Below are 21,446 nucleotides of genomic sequence, written 5' to 3'. Positions count from 1 at the left end.
TTAGGATGTCTGATGATGAATCTTTTGATGAATTCTATGCTAAACTAAATGACATTGTTAATTTTGCATATAATTTGGGTGAAATTTATGATTAACCTAAAATTGTTAGGAAGATTCTTAGATCTTTGACTGAGGACTTTAGACCCAAAGTGACTGCCATCACTAAGAGCAAGGATGTGGACTCCATCCCTATTGATGAACTTGTAGGATCTCTTCAGTCCTATGAATTGGACCTACCAAAAACTAACAAATCCAAGTCAATGACTCTTAAGTTAGTTGATGATATTGATGTTGGTGGATTTGATGATGAGCTCTCTGCTACAGAGATTGCTTACCTTGCCAAGAACTTTAGAAACTTTCTTAGGAATGGTAACAGAAAGGCAAGAGGTACAAACACTGTTGAACCTAGAAACTTTAGGAAGAATGATCCCACTAAGGTTAATAACAATGAAAAACCTAGAGAAAAAGTTGGTCAATCTTTAAACAATTCTATGGGTACTTAGTGTTTTGGATGTCAAGGGTATGGTCACATGAAATCTGAATGTCCCACATATTTGAGGTCTAAGGGGAAGGCTATGGCTGTAACCCTTAGTGATAATGAAGTTTCTGATGATGAGTCCGGATGTGACGAGAAGGAAAATTTCATTGCTTTCACTGCTACTGCTATAGTTAATGAAAGTGTATCTGTTGAAGAGAACCCTTCTGATGGGGAACTCTCTAGGGATACAGATATTCAAGAAGCCTACAATAAACTTTGCAAAGTTGTTGCAAAGGATGCCATGAATGTTGAATTAGGCTTAAAGAAATTGCTTCTCTTGAGCTTGAAAAAAAAAAATTGCTTGCTAATTTGGTTGATGCTAATGATCTTTTGAACAATGTGAAAATTGAGAATATGCTCTTACTTGACAAAGTTAAATCTTTGGATATGATTTATCTGTTGTTAGATCTAGTAGTTCTAAATTTGATCAAATGCTAAGTGTTCAAAAGGCTCCTTTTGACAAATCTGGATTAGGTTTTATTAAAAACATCTCTGTGACTGCACCAAATTCCACAAACTTTTTTCCTTCTTCTTCCTTTGAACCCCCTGTGAGTGAGGTTGTGAGTGAGACTGCTAAACCTGTAGAGGTCACACCTCCTAGGAAGATTAGGGTTGACCTGAAAGAGTCTAAACCAAAGGAGTCTACCCTTACTAAGGACAAGATGCATGGTAAACCTGTTTGGGTTTGTCATTGTTGTGGAAAGTCTAGACACATTCGTCCAAATTGTTATAAGCTGCAAGCAGCTAAGTGAGCAAATAAGTCGAAAGTGCCTGTGCCTCAAGCACAAGATCCTATAGCACTTATTGGTGAGTTGGTAAAGGCTCTAAACCTTTATTCCAATCCCGGAGTTGGAAATCACTCTAATGTAAATATGAACTCCAATGCTTGTAATGCATCTAAGAGGTTTTGGATGCAAAAAGCTTGATCTAATTGAGCCTTTTTGACATGGTCCTTATGCTTCTTTGCTCTATCTTTTGTGATCCATGTCTTTTTTTGTTTCTTTTACCTTTTTGTTTCTAGGATTTGCATTGCATAACATTCATGCATTTCATTCTAGGATTGCTTTTATTTCTTCTTTTCAAGAAAAATAATAAAAATAAAAAATAAAAAAAATGAGAAAAAGGAAAGCAAATTGTGTTTTGTATTTACTTTCTTGGTTTTTGAAAACAAGTTTGGTCAATTTATTTTCACATAACATGTCTTTGTACCTTGTTTAGCTTTGATGAGCTTATCTATTGTACTTTACTGGCTGAAGCTTTGTAGTGCATGTTGTGTGGGAAAGATGTTTATAGTGTTTATCACTTTGTCTTAATCTTGAAGTCACATGTTATTTGACTGTCAAACTTGATCCTTTTGAGAAACATAAATATTTCACCACTGTTCACTAGCCAATCGTGAACACCTTAATGCATATCGTAAGATTCTGTGCTCGAGAAAGTGTAGCACATGCAAAAAAAGAACATAAGGTGTAGCGTCAATTTAATTGCTTAACGCTTAAAATTGGTGTGTACTATTAGGTTTGATGCCAAATCACATAATTAAAATTGGTGTGTATAGTATCCTGGCTTTTTAATAAGTTTCTGAATAAATTAAAATTGGTGTGTATATTATGATGCAAAATTCAAGAAACTTACATGAATGCAAACTTATGTTCTAGGAGATTTATAAGTTATATGATGTAACTCTTTAAGTGATAGTCTCTTTTAAATTCTATGTGATGAATTTTGTAGACTTTGTGATTGATTGCTATTCACATATCACCTCACATGTATCTTAAACTTTTGCCAGTTGTACACACTATACAAGTTACTCTTTGCTAAACTTTGTACATGTTATTGTGTAGTCTGACCAACCAAGTTTGTAAATACTTTGAGTTTTATGCAAAATAGAATTGTTGCTTGAGAATTCAAAGGGAGTTGATTTGAAAATCTTAATTTTGGAAAACTGGGTTTAAAATCTTGGGTTTTTGAAACTCATTTCATCTCATACTCATGCATGTATTTCAATTTTTTATGCTTTGAGGAGTGAATTCACAAAAATTGCTGAGTTTTTTCAAATCTGTGCTTTTTCCAGAATTTCTATTGGTCTAGTCTGTTTTTCGATCAATCGAAATTACGCTTAAAATTTTAGGTGAGCCTCTGTTTTTTTCGATCAATCGAAACTTATTTTCGATCAATCGAAAATCGTGAATCAAGTTTTTTTAAAATCAGATCTTGACCTTTTCAAACTCACTTTTTCAAAAGTTTCTAAGCTTTTCTCTCTCTCTCCGATTCGGACTTGGCTCCACCTTAGATTTTTGCCGTTTTTTATCATTCTTTTTGCAAGGTTTCTCTCTCCAAATACCAGTAAGACTCTTTTACCCTTCTTTTTGCTTTTATTTTCACATTTCATGCATTTTTCATGCATTTTGATTTGGGGATTTCAAACCTATGCATATTTGGGGTTTTTGATGAGTCAAGCCATATTTTCTAAAATTGATCATTGGGTTTTGTTCCTATGATGTTATTAACGTGATCTATGTTGGATAATTTGATCAATTTTGTGGTTTGTGAGAAATTGGTTTTTCTAGGGCTTGTTTTGAATTTGATTTGGGGGATTTGTTCAATTGGGTTAATATTGATGAAATTGGCTTGTTGGATTGATGCAATTGATCATTCTAATTTGTTTTCTAACTTGTGTGATGATCAATTGGTCAATTTTCTTTAAAAACATACAAGTAGTTTTCAAATTTTTGGGGTTTTTGTTAGAAACTCTATGCTCAAGCCAATTTTGTGAATTTGAACTTAAATTGAACCTAGTTTCACTGCATTAGAGCATGCATCATGACATTTAAATTGTTCATGCATCATATAGATTTTTGATCTATATCTGTTTTGTGCTAACTTGTAGTCTGCCTTTGGTTTTCCCTTTTTGTTATTCTTGGTTCTGCTGTGTGTCCTTGTCCTTTCCTTAGCACCATGCCTAGGAAAACTAGAGCTCATAGGACTCCCTCCTCTTCTTCTGAGTCTCCTTCTAGAAGTGAGTTGTTTAAGGATGCCAAAAGCAGAGAGGCCTTTGATAAGCTGAACAATAAGAGGAAAATTTGGGTTGAGTGTTCTGTGTTGCTGGATGAGTTAGATCCTGCCATTAGGGCAAACTTTGAGAGTCGAGGTTGGTTGTCCTTGTTGGAGATAGATCATCCACCTCCGACTGCCCTGATTAGAGAGTTCTATTCGAACCTCTCTTGCCACGTCTATGATTCCAACACCTTTGTTAGGAGTTGGATATGAGGTGTTGAATTCACCATTACCCCTAGGGTAGTGGTTGAGGCTCTTGGGGTCTCGGTCGTTAGGCAACCTGACTACCCTTATGTAGAGTCTCCACCCTTTGATGATGTCATGTCATACATCACTGGGTCTTCTATCCAGCGGGGTTTTGATCCTCGGATCACGTCCGCTGAGCTTCCTGTGACTACCTATCTTTTTCTTAGGATAGCGTGTCATTCCTTGTGGCCTATCTTTCATCTCTGCAGGTGATGTACAGGCTGAGATGTCTGGTGCTGCTGCTGCTGCTGATGCTGATGTTCCTTCATCGAATACTTCGGATGATTCAGACATTCGACGTACGTTGGATCATGTCTTGACTGTTCAGGCGGCTCATGGATAGATTTTGGTGGACTTGCTCGATGAGGTTCATGCTTTGCATGCAGAGTTGGCACATTTCAGACGATCTCCTTCGCCACCGCCTTTTGATGATGGATTATGATTGCCCTTTGGTATTCTGTCACAAAAGGGAGGAGTAGCTTTTGTAGTAGCTTGTACTTGTAGCGTTTTTGCTGATAAGGGGAGTTTTTGTCTCTTTAGAGCCTGTGGTGATTAGATTGTATCTAGGAGCTGCATCTTGTATTTACATTCTTTTGGCTCTAGATGTATTTTTGTTTGGGCTATTCATGTTAGGAGGAGATACTTTGATTTTGTTCTTGTTTCACTGCTTATTGACTTATATTTTTTTTTTTTGGTTATTCATTTGATATATGTCTTTTTTTTTGTGTTTTGGTGAAATTAAGAATTTATTTTGTTTGCTTGTATTTTCCATGCATACGTTTATGCGTTTGTTGAGTATTTCAGGAAATACAGGTTGATTCAATTGAGTTGTTGTCTACATTTGCAACTGATAGATAGTAGTTAGGATTAGATTTGTTTTTTTAAAGGGCTTTATTTTGTGAACTTTGCCAAAGGAGGAGTTTGTTAGGTTTTTCATGTATTTAGAACTTTAATATATATTGTTGGCAAATCATGATCAAAACAAGTTATTTAATCTTGTTTAGACTTGCTCAAAGTAGTGTTGTTTATGTAAAGTTGGAATCGAGCTGATGCAGAATTCATTGTGCATCTCGGCCTGGCTCGATTGATCGAAGCTTAGGCTCGATCAATCGAAAATCGGACAAATGCATTTTTTTTGCAGAATTTCCAACTCAGCCCTAACTCCTAAAATGTTTAGGGTTTTATGTTTTGCCCTAAGTATATAAGGCAAACCCTAGCCATTTTTTAGAGGTTGCTCATATTGCTGTTTGTGTGAATCTCTTGTGAGATTTGTGAGGAGCTTTCCTTTACACAAGCTTAGGATTATCAAGAGGAGATTTCTTCAAGACCTTGATGATCAACTCAGTTGCTACCATTGAAGTCTAAAGAAAAACAAGCATGGGTGCTTGTATCTGGTGGTGAATCCAAGAAAGAAGAAGTTCGTGGATTTGGAGCTTGCACGTGGTCGTGTCAGTAAGTTCTACTAGTGGATAGCAATAAGAAGTCAAGTGTGGGGGATTGTAAATCTTATTGTATGAACTTCGATTCTTTCAAGATAGTGGATTTAAGTTTACTTTGAGGATATCTAGGTTAAATCCTCCCCAGGTTTTTTACCGGTTTGGTTTTCCTGGGTCATCATATCTTTGTGTTATTTATGTTTCTGCTGCTATATACTTGATATGATTATTTGATTGTGATAACCTAGATTTGCATAATTTGACAAATTTAATTGACTAATTAACTAGGTTAATCCGGTTCTGTTAAGGGGTCTAAAAACTGTTCAATGATCATTCTATCTATTCAAGACGTTAGTTCACCTACCTCCAAGAGCAAATCATCGTTCTCTTTACCCAAATCCAAGATATGGGAAAGGGAGTAGAACTTTGAGACTTTACTGCTTCTATAGGCATATTTACATTACTTTATTTAAAGCCTTAAGTAGTTTAGTTTAAAACTATGTTTTCTTTAGTGCTTGTGTATCTTGGCTTTTATAGCCGTTTCTTGATGCTTTTAGTTACCTTTTGCCTCCTGCTTTAGTTTCTTTAATGCATCATGTGCTTGTTAGACATGGAATTAATTTTTGTATTGCTCTTAATTGCTTGTGTGTCCAGATGTTTATTTACTCGTTAAATGTTCATTGTATTCATTTCTTAATGACTATTCATATTTGATCAAGTTATGTTATATGTTCATATCTCATTTGTTTTTACTTGATCACATTTTACTTGCTATATATACATGCCTTGTATTCTACTTGTCTCAAATTTAATGAATCTATTTGTTGTGTGCAAGTGTTTCGAGATACAAGTGTATATGGTTCAAGTGCTTCACAAGTTTTATATTTAGGTGGGAGTGAGTTTACCTCTGTTCCCAAACTCACGTTTTAAGTCTAGAGTCTGTTTAGGGTTTTGTTATGGAATGGCCAAAGGAGGAGATTGTAAAATTGTGATTTTCAACTATGGTTTTATGTTAGCTTTAATTTCATGTCAAATTTGATTGTATTTTTGTTCAATCACTTCCTAAGGGCTATGTGTGAGAGATAGGTGAAGATTCTGTGAAGATGAAGAATTAGCGACTAACTCGCATTTGGCTCGCGAGTGCCAACTCGTGAAAGGCCATGTGAGAAGCATATGCTGCAATTTGAAAAGTCTCTTTGCCAGGCTGGATTTTGTGAGTCACTTTGCGACTCAGGCTAAGTTGTGAGTGACACACAAAACTCTTTGCCTAGATCTTTTTTAGTGTGTTTTTTCTCATACCTTTACCAACACTATATAAGCCCTCATTACCCATGAAATTGTAAGGAGTTTTTCCAAGAAAGTTTTTAGAGATGAAACCTTAGCTAAACACTTGAGAGTTAGAGATTGTATACCCATAATCATTCATGCCATTTCTCTAAAGTTTTCCTTTACTTCTACCTCTCCATCTACACATCCTTGAGAGGTTTACATCTCTCTTCCCTACTCTTTAAGCTTTACATTTGTTTATTGTACTTGCTTATGCCTTAGAGTAGTGTTTTATTTTTATTACGACTCATTTACTCTTGTTCCGCACTTAGTTAAGTTAAAGTAAAAGTAATCAAGGCATAATTAAAAATGGGGGGGGGGGGGGGGGAGGGCGGCTAAATTAACTGTAGTGTTTCACACTATTTGAGCTTTCAAGAGTCATAACTAATATGTAGAAGAAAACCCTTGAAGTTTTGACTCAAAAAAGACAAAAAAAAAAAAAAAAATTGTTCTAAGAAGGGATCGAGAGGAATCGAAGAAAAGAAGAGAATATGATAAAAACTCTTCTATCAAACCCTTAAGAATTCGAAATTTTTGAATTTTGATCGGTCGAGAGGAATTGAATAGTGATTGAAGAAGGGTTTTAAAATTTTCGACTGATCAAAGAGCAATCAAATAGGAATTGAGGGAGACAAAGACTTTTGGAATAAAAACTGGACATTTTGATTTGTTGAGGATTTGCTTTGGTCGGTTAAACTAGTGAAAAACTTTTGAGATTCGAAAAACCTGGAAATTTTGTAGAAAAACAACTAAAACCCGATTTTTATGACATGCAATGCACATGAACACTTCCAAAAGTTTTCAAAAGCATTTTCTCTCAAATTTTCAAAATTTTACACACAAAAGAGGCAAAAATCAGTTGATTTAAAACTTTTACTTCAAATTGAACTCAAACCAAAGAAAAAGTATTAAACATCACTCTATGAGTAATTAGAGATGGCTAGATTAGTCAACACACAATTATATGTACCAAATTTAGCATTGATTTGCGAGTAGTGTGTGCAACTAATACGTGTACAAAGTGCAGAAAAGGTGATATGTAGATAGTAGTTAAACAAATTTTCTACACCATCAATCACATTGGTATGAAAGTGACTATCACCTAAAGAGTTACATCATATAACTCTCACATCTCCTAGAAAGCATGCTTACAATCATGTTAAAGCATTTTGATTCTTTTTACTTCTTCTTCTACTTTTTTTTTTTTTTTTTCGGAGCACAATCAAAGAAATCATGCATGGGCATATAGGAGACAGAAACGAAATACCCTTGTTACACTTTTTTTATTTTATTTTTAAATAACACCTTATTTTATCTTACTGTGCAAGTGTTATACCTTCTTGAGCACGACTTTTATGTTTTGCACATAGGTGTTCATGATTGGCGAGTAATAGTGGTAAAATGATTATTTATGCCTTTTTCCTAGAACTTTCTAGTCCTTACAATCAAAATATGTGACATCAAAATCAAGATCCGTTTGTTCAAAGACTATAAACAAATAGCACAAATTAGCAAAGTGCAAAAAATAGCCCATCAAAGCTAAGCAAGATACACAGACATGAAATGTAAATTTCATTGGCCAACCTTAATTACAGACATGAAATGTAAATTTTCTATTTTTTTAAACTAAAAAAAAAAAAAAACACTTAAAGACATCCTAAACAACCCTAGAATGAAATGCTAAAAATAAAATCCTAAACAAAAATATTTTGTCCAAAGGATTGAGAGATTAAGCACGAGGACCATGTCAAACAGACTCATTTATGCTGAGTCTTTTGCATCCACACTTTCTAAGATGCAAACCTGAGGTTGGAGTTTCTACACACATGAGATTGTTGATCTACTCCAGAATTGGCATAGAGGCTGAGAGCCTTTACCAATTCATGAATAATTGTCATGGGATCTTATGCTTTTGGCACATATGCTTTTGGTTTAGTTGCTTGCTTGCTAGCTTACAACTTGAAGCAGTTTGGGCGAGTACGCCTAGCTCCACCACAGAAGTGACAAAACCATTGAGGCTTATGTTATTTCTTACCTACAGGATGAGTAGGTTTCTTAGGTTTGGTGTCACTTAGATCTATCCTAATTTTCCTAGTAACTAGGACCTCTTCCTTAGGAGCCCTAACTTCTGGTTTAGGCATAGATCTAGGAGGAACGAACTTGGTAAGAGTCACGACAGAAGACAAACCACTCTCAACATAACTTAACCAGTCTTTTCAAATGCATATTTTGAACACTCAGCATGTTATCAAGTTTAGAACCAGAAGTCCTACCAAATTTTCTCTTGCAACAAGTAATTCAAATTCTAAATTTTAGCTTATCCAATCAAGGACATGTTCTCAATCTTAACATCAGTTATGAGTTCATTAGCATCAAACAATTTGACCAAAGATTTTTCTTTTCATGTTCTAGAGTGTCTATCTTTTTCAATCCTAGGTCCATATTCATAGCATCTTTTGCTACAATCATACATAACTTGTTGTAAGCCTCTTGCAAGTCAGCATCCTCAGAGAATTCCCCATCAGAGGGGTTCTCCTTAACATATTATGATTCACCAACTACAGTGATAGTAGTGAAAGCTATGAAATTCCCTTCTTGATCACTTTCAAACTCGTGACTAGATTCTTCATCATCACTAAGAGCGACAACCATAGCTTTACCCTTTGACCTTAAGTATGTGGGATATTCAAACCTTACATGACCATATCCTTGACAACCAAAACATTGTTGGCCTAAAGAATTGTTAGTAGATTGAACAACCTTATCTTTTCAGTTTTCTGCACAATTATTTTGGTTTGTTCATTCTTCTCCACATTCTTAGTGTCAACAATGTTTCGATTTCTTGCCCTTCTATTATTATTTTTCAAAAAAATTCAAAAATTTCTGGCAAGATAAGAAATCTTTGTAGATGTTATTTCATCATCAAACATATCTCCATTAACATCATCTACATATTTCTAGGTCAAATATTTGGACTTGTTAGTTTTGGGTAGGTCAAACTCATAAGATTGGAGGGATCCTACAAGTTCATCAATAGGATAGTGTCCACATCCTTGCTCTCAGTTGTGATAGTGACTTTGATCTAAAATCTTCAGTTAAAGATCTTAATATTTTCCTAACTATCTTAGGTTGGTCATATACTTCACCTAGATTAAAAGCAGAGTTATCTATGTCATTTAGTTTGGCATAAAACTCATCAAAAGTCTCATCATTTGCCATTCTAATGCTCTAAAACCTAGATGTCAATTGTTACAGTTTACTTTTTACTACCTTAGTACCTTCATGCACAGTTTACAGGTTATTCCAAGCAGTATGGGCTATCTCCACATTAAAAATCCTTTTGAATTCTTCTATAGAAATAGCATTGAATATCGCATTCACAGCCTTAGTATTAAAGCTAGTTGCTTCCTTTTTAGCATCACACCATTAATCCATAGGAGTGGTAGGTCTTTCCTAACCAGTTTTTACCGACATCCAAACACTCTCATTCGAAGACTTCAAGAAAGTTTTCATCCTCACCTTCCAATAGGCATAGTTATTCTCATCAAAGTGGGGAGGGATCACTAGAGAGTAACCATGTTTCATGATAGCAGGGGTCAAGGATCAACTCAAGGTAAAACTACCTAATTAAGAGCTAACCCACACAGATACCAAGTGTTAGTCTGTTTAGATCCCTATAAACCAGATTGTTTAATCTAATTAATTAACCAAGTTGTTACTCAGGTTTATTATTTGGATTTAGGTTAAACACAAACAATCTGGGGAGGATACCTAAACTATCCTCAAGGCAACAAATTCACTATGATAGAATGAAAGTTTTACAATAGATTTTTCCCTAAATCTAAAACTACCTCTTGTAGTACTTACTCACGTGACCACATGCAACTTTAAATACACGGACTCTTTTATCTGAATTTGTTACACCCAAACACCCTCGTTTGTGACTCTGAGATCTCACTCAAAGCTTTAGATCATCAGCAATAGTTGATCTTGTGTGCAGCAACTTATTCCACTAGTTCTTGTATATGGATCTTCTTTCCAGTAGATGCTTGTTGAGTTAGAAGGCAATAGAAACCTCACAAATCTCACAAGATTAACTCATAAGACTTCCAAGAACTTCTAAAACGTATTTAGGGTTTTCCTTTTATATTAGGTAGAGTTGGACACAAACCCTAAACGTTTTCGTGGGCTTGAGCCTGAATAAAATTCTACAGAGTACAATCTTTGATAGGTTGAGCCTTTTTTTTTTGAAATCTATCAAGCCTTGTAGATTCAGAATACTTCTTTCAGCAGCTTGACTATTATGAAATCTTGACTTGAACCATCATGAACAATATTGTCTAACACTTAAAACTAGAAATGTTTTTGTTCTTGGTATGCCAACTTACAGAAAATTAGAACCTAAACATTTGTTCTTAAATATTTAGAACCTAACATACATAAATACATACATACATACATACATACATATATGTATATATATATATATATATATCCAAAAAAGTATACACAACCATAATGAATTTGTATGTGTACGTCAATAAATAAATATAATGAGTGTTTTTTTTTTCTCAAAAGTGTGCATTAGAATTCATGATTATTACATTCTAGGTCATGATTGCAACACTAAAAAATACCATGAATATGTGATAGTTGAAGGGAATTATAGCAAACATAGGCTTAAACATGTTGAAAACTGTGCAATTAAACATGCTTAAGTTGTTCTTCTATCCAATTATCTTGATTTAGGAACAATTTTGCATAGATAAACTTTTTCATTTCTTCCGATGATAATGTTTTCTCCCATTTCACACGTTTCGACTTGTTTGCACCTGGTCCATAGCAATCCACCTCTGCATATGTGATACTTTCCCTATACAACAAGAACACAGAAGAAAATAAAATTTTTACTTGCTCGAAATTCTTTCAAAAAATGGCTCAACTATTTGAAAACATGAACGTTGGCAATATGTGAAATATGTTGTGAAAAACTGTAATGTGAAAACAAAATTTTCTAGTGACTCTAGAAAAATACTCCATGAGAAATGCAATTTTCTTCAAAATAAATAGCCAAATGGCTCCCCCTTTTTTTTTTCCTGTGTTTTCGTTTAAAAGTCACTCATTTTCTCCATGAATTTGTAATGCCAAACGAGCTCTAAATTAACCATTCCCATTAACTTAAACTTTTAAAAAAAATGCTAGCTTATCAAGATCAGTCAAACAATCTATAAGATGAATGTAAAATGAAGAACAACAAGAACAAGAACTTACTCTTTTCCGGCATTATGCCATGCATCCCAACCTTCTGGGGCAATAATATCTTCAAAAGTTGACCTGTAAAACACTACTGTTGAATGGTTTCTATATGCTCTCCCTAAATATGCAGGACCGGTTCCTGTTACTTTACAATAATTAAACACAAAACCATTGGTTTCTTTGTCGCTGTCTCGACCTTGAGCTGTGATATACGCATTAAAGAGGCCTACACTTTTTGCGTTTACATGAATTTCAGAATTCTGCACACAAAATATATAAACAATGTCAGGGGGAGTATATATGCGATAGTATATATATATATATATATATTTTGCCGAATAACTTTCCCTTTATATAGTATTGGTAAAAACAAATATGATATAACCGTGTTGATTCTAACCTGATAAAGTGATTGACCATAACCCCAGATGAAGTCTATGGCACCTTCAAAATAGCAATTATCAAAAAAATGTCGACCAACTAAGTCAGTGAGTGTGTCTTGTATGCCAACAAAACCACAATTATAAAATGATGCTTTGTCTGCATTGAGAAGAGCTGCTGGTGCCCATGTAATCGTTGTCATCACATCATCCACCATCTCGAGGTCAAATGTATTCTAGCAATAGCAGGAATATAAGGAAAGTTAATAAATAAATAAATATATTTTGGAATTTTTTTGCTATTTTAAAATATTTTTACCTGCTAATAGAAACTTTTTAGTTTTCCATAATTAAAATTTTGTGTAAGCCCAAGATGAAACTTTTTGAGTTTTGCCTAACCTTGAATGTAATATCACGAGCCATAAAATTTGGAGCATACAACTTGAAGGTAGAACTTTCCAAGGAGTTTCCAGAATCACCCCATTCGATCACAGTCGAACTCCTCCCCATTCCCTTAAGAATAATGTATGGTTTTTCTTTAACGATCATAACTTTCTCTCTAGACAATAAAAAAAAAAAAAATTATATAGTGAATGAAATTTAATGGATAGCCTTAAATGAAAATTGTAGTTATATAGTATATATACTAATGTTGATTTACTTGTAAACACCAGCATTGAGAAGAATAATTGTCCATTGTTTGTTATTTGATGGGATTGAATCGATGGCCTTCTGCACTGTGGTGAATTGTCCCTTGCCGGACTGATCAACTAGGATAGTCTTGGTAGGACTTTCGTTTTGTGCCTTGGACACATTTAGGAAAAGGAAAAGAGTCAGTGTAAAGTAGAAAATAAATTCAGGGGATTGCATTATGGAGAAATGCAATGGTGGCAAATTTGTAAGTTTAAATTCCAAATTTAAAGTTTTCAATGTTGCAAGACATAATACATAATGAGTAAGTTGGTAAGAAATACTGAAATAGAATGTGTGACAAGATTTTGTCAAATATAGGGCATATCACAAATTAATATAGAGCATCCCCTTACCTAAAATTTCTTTTCTACTTTAGGAAAAGATAAATCTACTTTTTCTTTTTCTTTTCTTTTTTTCTATTTTTAGTTAATCACTTTTCTATATATCCACATTCAATCATAGACCTAGTGAATATAAGCCACCACCACAAACCAACCTAAATCACAAATATACACCTAGTGAATACGTGCCACCGCGATATAGTTGTGGAGGGTTTCAACGCACGTAAGTTTGGGTTGGGTGCGCTGGGTACAAAGGGAGAGAGTACTTTTGGAAGCTAGCATTTTTGGTGAGAGAGAGTATGAGTGGTATTTAGATTACTGATAGATTAGCAGTTCGTTTGATAACCGTTAGTTTCCGGTAGCTTATTTGTTAAATTATGAGACAAAAGATATAATTTTTGATAAATTTTTTGCTAAATTTATAACATAAATATAAATTAGCTTATCTTCAAAAAAAAAAAAAAAAAAAATTTTGTTATTATTAATTTTTTTTTTTTAAAATCTGAATTAGGTTGGAAAAAGTAGTTTCCAAATTTAAATCTTTTAAATATTCTACATAAAAAATTCAAATTAAATTTTAGAAATTCTATTTTAAATCCATTTTACTTTATTTTGGAACATCTAAATGTTGGAAAAGTATACTTTTGTATTCCATACAAAACAAGCAACAGAAGTAACACAAGAATCTACTTCATTAATGAGAGATAACATACAATTTTGAATTCTAGAACAAAAAATAAAAGGTGTATCTTGATGTAGTCAAAATTAAAAACAAAAAGTAGATAGTATATCTATAGAAGACCATTAATCTTCATCCCAATTCCACATGGTGCCCAAGATGTGTGGTCTTAATTAGTTCTTATGTACATTGATTTTCTTTTTGGAAAAATATGTTCCAAGAGATGTTCTTGAAAAAACTATTTACTCTTCTTTTAATCATACATACATTTTAACTAGTTGTGTAGTTATTTTATTTACAATAAATAAATGGTTGATTATCTAATTAGGTTAGCCTTTTAAGCCCACACAATTAGGTTTTAATGTGTGGCTTAGGATGAGACCAAAGGAACAAATAAGTTTCTAGCTCTAATGGGCTTCGGGCTTCCACTAACTCTTGTTAAATCCAAAGTTACCATTAATTATATAACAAGTACCACTGTAGACACCGCATTTTATACCTCTTATAACTCGGGCTCCCATTCTCCAATGATGCTAGAATTTTAAAGCCCAAGGTTGCTTTAGGGCATGCGTACGCAGACACGCATATGCGTATGCATGCTCAAGCTCTGCATACGCATGCTTCATACATGTGCATGAATACACGTGCATGCATATGTATGCTAGGGTTCCAGAAACTATGTAAGACAAGTTTTCTGCATTTAAAACTTGGTTTGAAACGAATCCTACATCATTTAGGAGTCGCCCAAAACCCTAATTTTTTTGACTATATAAAGCCATAAAAGGTACTTTTTCAAGGAGGACGAATTCTAGTGGTAAAACACATAAGATTCACTAGAAAATAATGAATCAAAGAGGGAGTTTTTTCACAAAACTTCCTCAAGTCATGTTTTATTTGATTAGGACCTTTTCTAGACTTGATCTTTCCCAGAAATCCTAATTCACTTCTGTTTGCCTTTCCTTTGTTTTATTTACATGATTTAGTCTTTTTTAACGTAGTTTATGTATCTTTAAGTCTTTGCCACTCTTTTTTATCTTGTTTTGTTTTATCTTTTTGATTGTTTATTAGGGTTTTAGATTGCTTGAATATCATGAACATGCATTTGAATATGATCATGCATTGATGCATAGGTGTTTTAATGCAATGAGGTAAGTCATGTATAAGAGTATGAACATGCATTTGATTTGGTTGATGGATGTGATATGGTTGAACATGATATGTTTGTTTGAATCCCATGACCTTGCGGTTTAGATGTGTTGGAGAAATTACCAATAAAATGATATTTTAATTACAATAAAAATATAAATATTAACAAACAATGTTGGACTGAGGTACAGAAATCTTGCTCTATTTAAGAAGATTCAAGCCCTTTACGGTTGGCAAAGCCTAGAAACTGATGCAGCAAAAATTCACTTTTGACTTGTCCCTTCCATAATACAACAGCCCAATAGTTCATTGTGTAGCTTGGACCAACTTTGCATAAGTGGTTAAGCTCAAAGCTCCACCAAAAGAAACACCTTTTTTTGGCCCAAAATCTCTCAAGTATTTAGGAGTATTATTGAATTCAATCCCTCACACAATACTCATTGCTTGAACTATTTCTCTTTATTCACTCTTGATATAAAATTAGTCTGTAGCATAGCCATATATATAGTCTTCCAATCCTTCTCATAACCTACATGTTATTTATTATTTTAGATAACTCCTCTTAATTTATTTAATTTAACTTACATACAAGTTAACTCTTTCTTTAACGAATTCCACTATAACTCATCTCTTTATTAATCTTTAGTTAATTTAAGTTTTAACATAATTTAATTTAAAATTTACTAACATTCCCCCAATCATTTTAATATTAAATTAGGGAATTGAGAGATTACTGGGCAAAGAGGGATTATTATGCATCATGAAGGAGTGCTCTGCATTGAACCTTCACTTAATGAAACAGCAATCTCTACTCTAGAGTTAGTAGTGGTCTCCAACTTGAACTATGACTACTTAAGGGAAATAAAGTATTACTACTCACACATAATGATCTAAGTGTTGACATGAGCTTTATTAGTTAGCACGTTACGGCCTTATGCTGATCCCAGTTTTCATAAGCGTTTTTGAGAATAAGCCCAATTCTCATGATGAGCGGCTGCACTCCCACGCTCACATTGGTAAAATCTGTCTAGGGTGCTCCTATAACTTTGACACCCCACTCATAAGAGCAACAGATTGTTCATTAAGAGTTTTAAAAAACTCAACCTCCTACATGTTACAAGATAGATGCACTTACACCATAGGAATGGATTATTTCTTTATTTTTATTTTTTCAAATAAAATTAAAATTAATAATGCATTTTCTTACGACCACCATATGATTCGTTTTTCCCATTAAACTCAGTTCTCAGGATCTTTGGTCCCCGAGTTGGGTATCCTCATACATGACTCATGATTGTATGGGCTTCAGTCACATCCCTCTCGATGTATTCCAAACCCTTTCTCTTGTTAAGGCCTTAGTTAATGGATCTGCAAGATTATCACAAAATTTAACATATTCTATATTAATGATGTCATTACTCAAATAAGATCTCATAGTAATGTTTTTTCTTCTTATGGGTCTGGATTTTCCGTTATAAAAACAGTTACACACTCTACCAATTGTAACAGTGCTATCACAATGAATTAAAATAGGTGGTATTGGTTTTTTCCAAAGAGGAATTTTATGCAACAAATCTCTCAACTAGTTTGCTTCCTCACTTGCTGAAGCTAAAGCTATGGGCTCAACCTCCATAGTAGAGTTAGCAATAATGGTTTGCTTTTTATATTTCCAACATATTGCACCACCACCCAAAGTAAAAATGTAACCAATGGTAGACAAAGAATCACCTGACAAAGTCGACATCACTGAAACCTTCAAGTACAGCAAGATATTTTTTTATAGAACAAACCATGTAATTTGGTAACAGATAGATATTTCATAACTCACTCAATGGCTTGCCAATGATCTCTATTAGGCTTGCTAGTAAATCTGCTAAGTACTCCTATTGCATAGGCAATAGGTCTAGTACAATCAATCGCATATCACAAACTACCGATTATGCTAGCATATTCCTTTTGATTAACAACATCATTGTCATTACTAACAAGAAACAAATGAACACTAGAATCAAAATGAGTAACAACATGTTTGCAATCATGATAGTTATATTCTTTTCAAAATTTTCTCAATATAATGAGACTGCTCAAGATAAATTCCATCACATGTTTTTGTAATTTTCATGCCCAAAATAAAATTAGTCTCACCAAGATCTTTCATATCAAAATGGCTTCTTAGCCTTTTTTTTTTTTTTTTTTTTTTTTTTTTTTTTTTTTTTTTTTTCCATTTATAACATGCAAATTAGAGCCAAATATTAGTTAGTCATCCACATAGCGGCTAATAATGACATGTGAGTTTTCTTAAGTTTTATAATAGATGCATTTGTCACATTCATTTGACTTATAGCCATTTTCAATCATGCAAGAATCAAATTTTTCATGCCACTGTTCAAGAGCTTGCTTTAAGCCATATAAAGATTTAGTTAGCTTACATGCCTTACTTTCTTGACCAGACTCTACAAAGTCTTTAGATTGGTCCATATAAATTTCCTAATCTAGGTCCCCATTCAAAAAAGTTGTTCTTACATCCATTTGATGAATTTTCAAATCATATAGAGTTGCAACAGCAATTAGCAATCTAAGGGATGTAATTCTAGTAGCAGGAGAAAAAGTGTCGAAAAAATCAACATCAGTTTTTTGCTTAAAACCTTTTGCAACAAGTCTAGCTTTAAATTTGTCTATTGTGCCATCAGGTTTAAGCTTTTTCCTAAGGACCCATTTACAACCTATTGTTTTACAACCAAGTGGTAAACCTAATAACTTCCATGTTTTATTAGAAATTAGTGAATCCATTTCATCATTCACAGCCTCTTTCCAAAATACACAATCAGGTGATAACAAAGCTTCTTTCAAAGTAAGAGGATTTTCATCAACATTAAAAACATAATGGTTAAGGCCAAAATCTTTTTCAACTCTAGCTCTTTTACTCCTAAGTTTGATTTCAGTATTTTCTTGATTTTGTGAATGAGGAGTAGAAGAACTAGGTTGAGATGACACATTTTCTCTGACTTCTTTGCCCCCACTATTTTTAGATTTAAAAGGAAATTTTTCCTCATGAAAAATAGCATCACCTAATTCAAAAATCACATTATTTTCAATATTCAAAAATCTATAGGTTGTACTGTTTATTGCATATCCAAGAAAAGCACAGGTGGTAGCTCTAACACCCAATTTAGGTATTTTGGGATTTTTTAACCTTACAAAGGCTAAGCAACTCCAAACTTTAAAAAATCCCAAATTTGGCTTATGCCCCTTCCACAACTCAAAATGTGTGAGTTTAGTCTTTTTATATGGCACCCTATTTAAAACATGACAGGTTGTTAAAATTTCTTCCCTCCACATATTTAGAGGAGCACCTGACTCAATTTGCATGGCATTTGTTAAATTAATCAAAGTTCAATTTTTTCTCTCAACCACACAATTAAATGCAGGCAAGGTTGTCAAAATCGGGATCCTACATAGGATCGTGGGAGGTAGGTGGGATCGTAGATCACAAGATCCTACATTATTTAAGAAGAAAAAAAACACATTGGTAAGTTAAATGATCATATAAATTATACAGTCATTCATAAATTTGCATCCATTTGATGTAATTACCATACATCACTACATCCATTTATAAGCATCATTTATAGATGCCAAAAACCTCAAAACATGACTCTATTGGAATGTTATTTTTCATTTGGGGCCAACTAACACTCTATCTCTCTACATTAGAATAGCAAAACTTGGTCTATTGGGATGTTATTTTTCATTTGGGTCCAATTGAGCCTTCTGTCAAGTTAAAGAAGATTACAAGACCAAGATCATTTGGGATCGTTAGAATCATACAATCCTACCAATTCTAAACGATTGCGAAGATCCTTGAAAGATTCAGATCATTTTGGGCAGGTGGAATCATAAAATCGTTGGATCGTAGGATCCAGATCGAGATTTTGACAACCATGGATGCAAGTGAGTATAGAGGAGTAGTTTCATGGATTATTCCTAAAGACTGAACAAATGAGTTGAACTCAATCGATTCATACTTCTGACCTCTATCACTTGTAAATCTTTACCGAATTGGTTCTCAACTTTTCTAAGAAATTCTTTAAATTTCTCAAAAGCATCACTTTTATTTTTTAATAGATAAACATATGCATATTTTGAGAAATCATCAATAAAAGTTATGAAGTACCTGTTTCCTCCACGAGCTAATTTTTCTTTAAATTCACAAAGATCTGTGTAAATTAGTTTTAACAATTCAGTATTTCTTTCAACATTTTTATGAGGCCGTTTACTAATTTTAGCTTGATTGCATGCTTCACATTTTTCAAAATCTTTTGTTAGTCTTGGGATTAATCCTATGTTACTCATAATTTTCACATATCTACTGTTTATATGACACAACCGTGCATGGCGAAAATTCACAGAAGACGGCATATAAATAGAACTAGCTGATGATATATTATTTTCAATATTTAGTTTGAACATTCCATCACAAGCATACCCTTTACCAACAAATAATCATTTCTTAGAGATTACATATTGATTAGATTCCATTGTTTGATTTTTCCTCATGGTTGGAGTGTATAACACATCTTTCAAAGTTAGCACACGTCTAGAGGTAAATTTCAGCTCAACCTCACCACTCCCAAGTACCTTGGTTTTCTTAGAGTCACCAAGCATAATTGTTTTTTCTTCTTCAAAAGGATTGTATATTTTGAAACAATTTTTATCATAGCAGACATGCCTATTGGCACCAAATTTTGCCCACCGCCCTTCAACATCTTGGATCATGTATAAATCTATAATCATAGCCACTAAAGGCTCTTTGGTAACATTAGCCTGTGGGACAGACCCATGTTTCTGAAATTTGCAAAATCGAGCAATATGCCCACTCTTGCCATAGACAAAACATTAATCAACTTGTTGGTTATTTGAAGGGGGTCCTTGGTTCTTATTCCTTTGACTAGAGTTGCCCCTATTATGAGGTCTACCATAAATTTTCATATTTTTCTTTCTTGGTCTCAATTGAGCATTTTTAGGAAAATGATCTTTGGGTTGTTTATTACTTGCAGAAATTAAATTTACCTTGGTGGTAGAATGTTCATTACCCTCTTGCGTTATAAGTGTATCTTGTCCTCTAAATTCCTCCTCTACGCGGATGCTAGTGATCAAGGATTCTAGAGACATCTCCTTTTGCTTATTGCGCATTGATTTTTGGAACTCCTTCCATGATGGTGGTGGCTTATCAATGATACTAGCTACAATAAGGTTGTCCTCAATTTTTATGCCTTCAGATCTAACTTCTTCCATGATCATTTGAAAGCCTTGAACTTGTTCCACAACAGATTTGCTATCCACCATTTAATAGCAAAAGAAACGACTAACTGCATATTTCTTTGCAACAACCTTTTTAGTGTCATATTTGCTTTGTAAAGCTTTCCAAATTTTCTTTGTAGAAGTGTATGTAGTATTATAATAATCATAGAAATGATTTGTAAGTCAATTTAAAAGATAATGATGACATTTATACTCATCTTGTTCATACTTATCTATTTTTCCTTAATGATCATAAAGTTCATCTTCAGTTATGTCATTAGTAGAAATCTTGTTTGTATTCTTCCCAGTGAGGATGTAGGCTACCTTAAGAAGGCTTAGATAGAAAAGGACCTTGGCTTTCCATCATTTGAAATGGAATCCCTTAAAACGGAAGGGCCTGTTGAGATCTTCGACATTGTCATTTGGCTTCTTAGTTGTTGGCTCCATTTTGAATCTCCTTAAAATTGTTGGAGAAATTACAAATAAAATGATATTTTGATTACAATAAAAATAAAAATATAAACAAACAATGCCAAACTAAGGCACAAAAATCTCGCTCTCTTTAAGAAGATTCAAGCCCTGTGTGGTTGGCAAAGTCTAGAAACCGATGTAGCATAAATTCAGTTCTGACTTGTCCCCTCTATGATACAATAGCCCAATAGTTTGTTGTGTAGCTTGGACCAACTCTGCATAAGTGGTTGAGCTCAAAGCTCCACCAAAAGAAACACTTTTTTCTTTAGCCCGAAATCTCTCAAGTATTTAGGAGTATTATTGAATTCACTCTCTCACACAATACTTTTTTCTTTAACTCTTTCTCTTTATTCACTCTTAATATAAAATTAGTCCATAGCATAGCCATATATATAGTCTTCCAATCCTTCTCATAACCTACATGTTATTTATTAGTTTAGATTACTCCTCTTAATTTATTTAATTTAACTTACATACAAGTTTACTCTTTCTTTAACAAATTCTACTATAACTTATCTCTTTATTAATCTTTAGTTAATTTAAGTTTTAACGTAATTTAATTTGAAATGCGCTAAC

General features: G+C 33.6%; 1 protein-coding gene across 1 annotated transcript; it reads right to left on the bottom strand.

Annotated features, from left to right (window-relative positions):
* Window positions 1-11,150: 11,150 nt before the first annotated feature.
* Window positions 11,151-13,167, bottom strand: LOC111999135 (probable pectinesterase 29). The gene is made up of 5 exons (XM_024031255.2): window positions 12,901-13,167; window positions 12,639-12,798; window positions 12,260-12,475; window positions 11,875-12,119; window positions 11,151-11,476 (listed from the first exon to the last, which is right to left on the bottom strand). Exons 1-5 carry the CDS (start codon window positions 13,107-13,109, stop codon window positions 11,308-11,310), a joined length of 999 nt encoding a protein of 332 aa, XP_023887023.2. The 5' UTR covers window positions 13,110-13,167; the 3' UTR covers window positions 11,151-11,307.
* Window positions 13,168-21,446: the final 8,279 nt, after the last annotated feature.

Source organism: Quercus suber, unplaced genomic scaffold (genome assembly GCF_002906115.3).
Source record: "Quercus suber isolate HL8 unplaced genomic scaffold, Cork oak 2.0 scaffold_11, whole genome shotgun sequence".
Taxonomy (NCBI): domain Eukaryota; kingdom Viridiplantae; phylum Streptophyta; class Magnoliopsida; order Fagales; family Fagaceae; genus Quercus; species Quercus suber.
Note: the sequence above shows the minus strand (reverse complement) of the source record. Positions and strands in the feature narration are given on the sequence as shown.

Bases quoted from the DNA above. Each gene is read 5' to 3' on its own strand.
- LOC111999135 (XM_024031255.2), bottom strand. From the start codon at position 13,109: ATGCAATCCCCTGAATTTATTTTCTACTTTACACTGACTCTTTTCCTT. The intron at 12,476-12,638 runs GTTAGGCAAAAC...TGCTATTGCTAG, and splicing joins CTCGTGATATTACATTCAAG to AATACATTTGACCTCGAGAT. The intron at 12,120-12,259 runs GTTAGAATCAAC...TTTTGTGTGCAG, and splicing joins ATGGTCAATCACTTTATCAG to AATTCTGAAATTCATGTAAA.